Raw genomic sequence first — 7,484 nt, forward strand, 5'->3', positions numbered from 1 at the left:
GCTCAAGGGGTCAAACTCTAGATTTCCCAAACACCTGCAGGATTACCAGCTTCAATATGTCCTCAGGATGTCCACAGCCTTTGTACCAGCAGCTTTCAGTGAGCAGATACCAGCCCCAGGCTCTCCACAGCACCAGCTGCTGAAGAACAGGCAGGCAAGCAAGCAGCTGAGCTCCAGGCTCTGCAAGCATCTTTTCCCCTCACATCCTACCTGATTTGATATTTCCAATAAAAATAAGGTGAGAACACATCCTGTGCTTTGCACAGGAGTCTTGCAATTGCCCTTCAGTGCACACAAGTACAGATAGGCCTTCACATTTTATTGGAATCAAAGCCCTTAACCAGCAATTAAAGGAAACACAAAGTAATACAAGAGTTGCTGTGGAGTAAGAATGCATCAGTTGAGTTGCTTTAGCTTTGCATCCAAAAGCAGTGAAAAATTTTACAACTCACATGAATTCTTCTGTCATGATTTGACAGGGGGGGGAAAATTAAGCCTTGAGTTTAAAGTATCCTAATTTGGCAATGTGAAATTTAGCCTGCAACTCCAAGGTTAATGCTTATCAAGAGGTCACTGCCTTACACTCCTCCACTTTGTCCAGCAAGGCAATTGCACCATATGACCTTCATCAGAAAATATTTACACAGAAAACAAACTATTGTTGAAGCAGTTTAACAACAGATCTTTCCTAAAAATCTGCTAATGCATATCTAGCATTTGAGATCCTACACTCAGTGTAATTTAAATAGCATTTGAAACATTCCAACAGGAATCACATAGCACAGAAGCAGCAATTTGCTTCTCTCATGTTCTTGCACACCTGCTCAGAGCCCAGGTTTCCAGTGCCAAGCCTCTACGTAGGGACCTAATCAATGCTGCAGAACAAAGCTGTTTGGAATGAGGGCATCGTGGTCTCTAGGCTGCAATGACTTAAGGCTTTGGTTGCTTGGCCAGTGAAAGCCAGAGAAGTGCCATCAACCTTCCCCTCCTGGTTTGGAGTACCCAGTTTGCTCCAGTAGACTAAATCCCATTGCAGCTTCAGACCCGACTGGTGAGGAGTCAGTTGCGGATCACCCCAGGTCCTTCTGGAAGGAGGGATGCAAAGAAAGTCTTGAAGAAAACCCACACTGTGCTTATCAGTGAGGAGCTGGTCTGCTGCAGGTCTTGTAAAACCTGCCTCTCCTCAGGAGGGGCCTCAGATTCATCTGCTCTGCCTCCATCTCCTCCCTGCTGAAATGAAAGGCATTTGGTAAGCAAGAATCTCTGCAGAAATGGGTTAGGATCAGGTGCCCAACAGTACATTTTGATGCCCAAATGTCACTGGCAGATAAAACAAGCATGTTAAGTATCCCCAGACAACCACAAAGCTGAAGAACCAAGCTGCTCACTAGTGTTACTGTTTAAGTCATGCAGTGTGTCCCAGAGCACTATCTAGGACAAACAGGAAACACCTGATTAGGTGAGCTATGTACTTAGAACTAATTAACTTCCACTGACATCATCTAGAAGTGCCAGCTTGAAATGCAGGACTCATTGCTCATCTACTCAAACCCTGTCACTGCAGGACTGGTCTGAACTCTGCCTTCAGTTACAGAACCTGCTCAGCCTAAGAGAGGCCACTCCCCCCACCACAGCACCAGAATGGCCAGAAGCATCAGGACAACATTCAGCTTGAGATGTTTTGTAGAACAGAGAAGTTGGCTGCAAAGGAGGAAGGAGGATGGCAAATATTCATAGAATCTTATCACAGAATGCCAGGTTGGAAGGAACCTCCAGAAACATCTGGTCCAACCTTCCTATACAGTATAAATGAGGTGGCCCAGCACCCTGTCCAGCCAAGTCCAAAAACTGCCCAATGTGGGGGATTCCACCCTTGGGAGATTATTCCCCATGTCTAACTGTTCTCATGGTGAGAAATTTTCTCCTGGAGTCCAATCAGACTCTCCCCAAGAGAGACTTCTGCCCATTACACCTTGTCTTTTCCATGTGACTCCATGTAAAAAGGGAGTCTCCATCTTCTTGGCAGTCACACATTATGGGCTCCTACATGGTGAGAAGATCTCCCCTGAGCCTTCTTTTCTCAAAACCTCACTGAATGAAGTTTTTGCTCCTACATTTTATTGGTAAACTGGAAGTAAAACTTCACAGGGTTTCATGCTAGTAGTTTAAAAAAAAACAACTAAGACAGTACCTGCAAGTTATTGTTCTGGTCCTGGTTCACAGCAGCTTGAGGAGGAACATTGCCTGGGAAGGGCTGAGCTGCTCTCTGCCTGAAGGGAAACCATCCAACGTGGTGCCTGGGAAAGCCAGAGCTGTATCAACAGAGGTTTAACATGACTCCTTCCTGCTGCACCAACACTGTTCCACTGACACCTGACTGCTCAGAGGTGCAGACAGCAAGCCCAGCACATTAAGGTCACCCCTGCCCTGCCCCAGAAAGTCCTTTCAAGGCCACCTGCTAGAACCAAACCATGAGGGAGGAAGCGAAGACTCAGCATCTGCTTGCTCTCAAAGTGAGCAGCACTACATCCAGGTTTGTGAGGTGAGCAGGGCTCAGCCTGCTGGAGTGTGCTGCTGGGAGGTGCACAGAGCCTACCTGCTCACCAGGGGATGCACACCCCTGGGAACTCTGTCCTTGCTCTAAAAAAAGGGCACAAAACATGTAAAGCCCAGCTCAATCTTACCAAAACATAATGGGCCACAGAGACCTTCTGCAGCCTCTACAGCACCTGCACCTTGAAACCCTCAGTATAAACTGTTCAGCTACATTTCAGAATGATTGGGATTAAGATGTAAGGACTTTTAATGAAGCAATTAAGTCTTCACTCCCCAGGTTTGCATGAGAAGGCTGAAAAGCCTTATCAGTTCTTCCACCCCAGGCTGGAAGAGCTGATCACTTGAGCTACTCTGCTGTCAACTCCTAGACCTACCAACAGGAATTCAGAGGTCCACACCCCTGGTGATCAAACAGTGGAGGGGACAGATGATCCTTTTCCAACAAGACAGCCAAGCATGTCAACTGAGGGGCCACTATCTTTCTGTTCTTCAGATTTATCCCAAGTTTTCCCCTGCTGGATAGGCTCAAAGGCAACTCACATAATCACAGATTATTAGGGGTTGGAAAGGACCTCCAAAGATCTTCAAGTTCAACCCCCCTGCCAGAGCAGGACCAAAAAAAAAAAAACCAAACACCAACAAAAAAGCCCAACAACTAGGGCAGATCACTCAGAAAGGCATCCAGACAGGTCTGGAAAGTCTCCAGAGAAGGAGACTCCACTGCCTCTTCTGGGCAGCCTGTCCCAGGGCTCTGTCACCCTCACAGGAAAGAAGTTCTTCCTCATGCTGAGGTGGAACTTCCTGGGCTCAAGGTTGAATCCATTGCCCCTTGTCCTGTCCCAGGGCACAAGTGACAAGAGGTTGTCCCTGCCTTCTTGATGCCCTCATGCATTGACATTCATTAGAGCCCCCCTAAATCTTCTCCTCTTCAGACTGAAAAGCCCCAGCTCTCTCATCCTCTCCTCATCAGGCAGGTGTTCCAGTCCCTTTGTCATCCTCATGTACTCCACTGGACTCTCTCCAGTAGATCTGTTTCTGTGGAACTGGGGAGCCCAGAACTGCACACAATACTGCAAGTGAGGTCTCAGTTTAGTTTTGCCTGCTCTCCAGAGGCACACCACAGCAGAAAAATCCACAGGTAGATAGCTCAGCAAGCATGAGACTCTCCCTCCCAGACTGCAAACACTTTTTTACCCTAAAGCTCAAATTCCTACACTGAACCTACAAGTCTGCCCTACACTGCTGCACTGCTGGGGCTTTGCACCAAAAGCTGCTTGGGTCTAAAGAAATTTTCTAAAAAGAAAGCCAACCAGACCAGAAGCATCAGTACAAATGCCAGGAAAGATCACAGAACAGTTTGTGTTGGAAGGAACCTTAAAGCTCATCCAGTCCCAACCCCCCTGCATGGGCAGGGACACCTCCCACCAGACCAGGTTGCTCCAAGCCCCATCCAACCTGCCCTTCAACACTGCCAGGGATGAGGCAGCCACAGCTTCTCTGGGCAACCTGTTCCAGTGTCTCACCACCCTCAAAGATGCCCCACTACTACCCATTCTTCATTTAATTTTGACATAAGCTATACTGGTATTTTTGTTAAACAGTTATACCAGGGTGAAGAAGTGGTTCACTCTCTCCAGGTGCAAGAGCCATATGAAGGTAACTAGTCACAGGACAGAGCTCAGCACTTCCACGTAACATCTCAGAAGACAAGGGTAAAGGTTCACACTCTGCACTTACAGATACATCAGCACAGTGCCACCCAGGACCAGGAGGAATCTGCTGACACTGGAGTAGAAATAGATGATGTTGACAAAAACATAGAAGAGTGTTGCTGAGTAGAGCCAGTCCAGCCAGTCTCGATTGGCACCCTCCTCCTCTTCCTCCATGAGGGGACCCCCTTGGGCATTCACCCTCAGGTTGGGGTTGACCACAGCATTAACCTGGGCAGCAGCATTCTGGTTCCCAGGCTGGTTTTGTGCAGGAAAAGGGTCTGGGAGAGGAGCTGGGGCTGTCACTGGTATCTCCTGAGAATGCTGTGCAGGGGCTGGGTCAGCAGATGGAACAGTAGAAGCCAAGCTGGAACCAGAGATCATAAGAGTAAAGGTTACTCAAATCCTTTCACACTTGGAAGACACAAAAGATTTGTCCACTTTAAGCATAGTCAGATGATACACAAGTAGGAAGCATCACATTTAGAGGCTACAGGAGGGTTAAAAACAAGTTCTACCCATGACAGCTGCTCAGCAACAACTGTTGCTGCTTGCAACAGCAAGTCAAACCAAGCACCTCCCACTTGACAAACATGTAATTTCAATACTTTGCAAGAAAATCTTTAGAACAAGCCAAGGTAGCCTGGAAGGCTGCTGAGAGTCCCAGCTTCACCTGTCACTGATTTCCAGTGCTACTTCAAGCAGTCAAACCATGGTGAAGAGTGAAGGCTCAGCATTTACTCTACAGACACCTGCCCTCCCAAAAGAGTTAGATCTGTAATGCGCAAGACTGGCAATCACTGGCCTGAACAGCAGGCCAAACACCACCCATCACTGAGAGGAACCTTCCCACACCACATCCTGAGTTGCAACAAAAACCTCTTCCCAACATCCTACATCAGAAGAGGAAGAACTGCCAGAAACTGTTTCCTTGTACTCCAGTTTCTGCTGGTAACTCTGGACAGAAAACTTACTACTGCATGTAATACTGTCTTGCATAGAGCTGCTGCAGCCAGGACATCTGAAGCATGCTGTAGGTCGTGTAAGCAGAGAGGCCAGGAGTGACACACTGGAAGGGATGTCGAGTTGGTTCAAGCCTTGATCAAAATGTAAACATTTGTTAGCAAATATTGGACAAACTACAAGTGTAATTTCTTACAAGACAATGTAAATAGCTACTCTGCCATTTTATGCATCCAAATGCAGAATTCTTCCTTATTAAGTATGAAAGGCATCTCTTTATCCACATGAATAAAGGGGAGATTTTCAACTATGAGAGCAGGGCATTTAGCTTCTCTCTTTAGCTTCTTTCATGCTGAGCCTTTGATGTATCTCCTCACCTTTGACCCATGTCCCATGGACTCAGGACACGTGGCATAAGGGGCTGTACCCAACACAAAGTCAATGTTTACCAAGCCTTAGTGATGTAAATAAAAAATGGTATTTACCTGTTACTGGCTTCTGCTGAAGATTGGCCACTTCCACCATCTGAGGAAGATGGTTCTGAACCAGCTTCTGACAGTAGCTTTGGCTGAGCAGCTTTCACCTAGGGACAGCAAGGCAGCTCCTGAGCTGTGCTCCACACACTCACCAGCCTTAAGCAAAAAGGCTGCACCACCCTGGATGTGCTTTTGTCTCATAACTGGTACACAGCTCCCACACTTTGTCCTGCACTGTGCTGAAACCACTCCTGGGCACCACACAAGCCCTTCCAGCAGGATTTTAAAGCTCCTTCAAAAATGACTGGCATGGAAGACTCACTGTTACTCTTCACCTTCACTAGATCTACACCTGTACTTGCTTTTGGTTTGTTTTTTTTTACACATGCAGAGAGGTCCCATGTGGTTAAAAATGTAATTGGAAAAAACAGAAGGAACTGCATTCCAGACAGTTTGACTTTTTAGCTCTACACAAACTGCTGCACACAATTCAAGAGCAGTTTTGTGGCAACACATCTGTAGTATCCAGACCAAAGCTGGCTCGCATGCAGCAAACACCAGACATGGACAGGATAAGCTCAAATTGTCTGTAACAGGCAATATAAACACACCCAGACACATTAGCACATCCCACTTGAAAGTGAAAGTTGGTTTTGGCCATTTGCACTGCAGACCAGTCAGCACCCAGCTCCAGCTTCCTCTCCACAGGCTGAGTCATTAATGAGCAGTTAAAATGTCTTCAGCCAACAGGCTCTTTCCTTCCCCATCCCCAGCCACCTCTACTTCCCCTGCCCACAAGCACAGCCTCTGTCCAAAGGAGCCTGGGACACAGGTCATATTCTAGTTAACACTGAACCTACAGAAAGCATTTCTCCTGAGTAGTGTGTTACAAGATTATAGTTTTGCTATTTCTGAACAGATGCCATGAGAATCTTTACCAACGAGCCACAGAGTCAATTACTTACTCAGCTTAACCCAAATACATTTATTTCCATATTCTAGGAACCTATTCCTAACCACATGATTACAAAGTAGCAATGCCATAGCACTAGTAAGAAAAAGCTGCACTACCAGTGAATATTAAAATAGCCATCAGGTACTTCCCATTTTTTTCCCATTTTCAGTCAATCTTAAAAATCACAGCTAAGTATGAGTACCTCTGCATGGGTTTCTTGCACATTTGTAGGAGTCTTGAAGCTGTACACCAAATGAAGAGCATGGAACTCCCCCTGCTAAAACATGAGAAAACATGTTTAAAAACCCCAGTTTTCTTAATACATTTCAGCACATCATAATTTATTTTTTTTAATACCTTTGGCAGCAGCTCTCTCAGGTATTGATGATCAAGTAACAGCTTCCCACAGTATATCAGCTTCTGGTTCTCTTCAGGCTTTGAAGAAGAAACAGAGGAGGATGAGTTGCTCAGCAAACACCAACTGGTACAACCTGCAGCCAGGTGGACAGAGGCAAACAGCTGGAAGCACCTGCACCCTAAGGTGCATGGGGGGTGCACACGCCTAAACTTGGCTAACAAGGTGACAACAACTGGTTTCGAGATGAACATTGAAGCCTAAAAACAGCAGGAGGACAAAGAACACGTGCTGTCTGTTTTGCAATCCCGACAAAAGAGGGTGCCAACCTGTCACACCTGACTGTGCTCACCCAGAGCCCCCCCGGGCAGCACAGGAGGGGTGAGAACAGACTGCGCCTGTTTCTGGGCCACCGCCCGGCTCCGAGGGGAAAAACCAAGCTCTCCTGACGAGCCCGGGCCGGGCGTGCG

General features: G+C 46.9%; 1 protein-coding gene across 1 annotated transcript; it reads right to left on the bottom strand.

Moving 5' to 3' along the window:
- Window positions 1–1,059: 1,059 nt before the first annotated feature.
- On the bottom strand, window positions 1,060–7,094 carry HERPUD1 (homocysteine-inducible, endoplasmic reticulum stress-inducible, ubiquitin-like domain member 1; the record flags this gene model as incomplete). Its single annotated transcript, XM_010008513.1, has 7 exons — window positions 1,060–1,227; window positions 2,192–2,297; window positions 4,294–4,632; window positions 5,240–5,362; window positions 5,714–5,811; window positions 6,862–6,936; window positions 7,017–7,094. Coding segments are annotated over 7 exons (987 nt in total), but the record flags the coding sequence as incomplete, so codon positions are not given.
- Window positions 7,095–7,484: the final 390 nt, after the last annotated feature.

The sequence above is a fragment of the Chaetura pelagica genome, unplaced genomic scaffold (assembly GCF_000747805.2).
Source record: "Chaetura pelagica isolate M959 unplaced genomic scaffold, ChaPel_1.0 scaffold422, whole genome shotgun sequence".
In the NCBI taxonomy this organism is placed as follows: Eukaryota; Metazoa; Chordata; class Aves; order Apodiformes; family Apodidae; genus Chaetura; species Chaetura pelagica.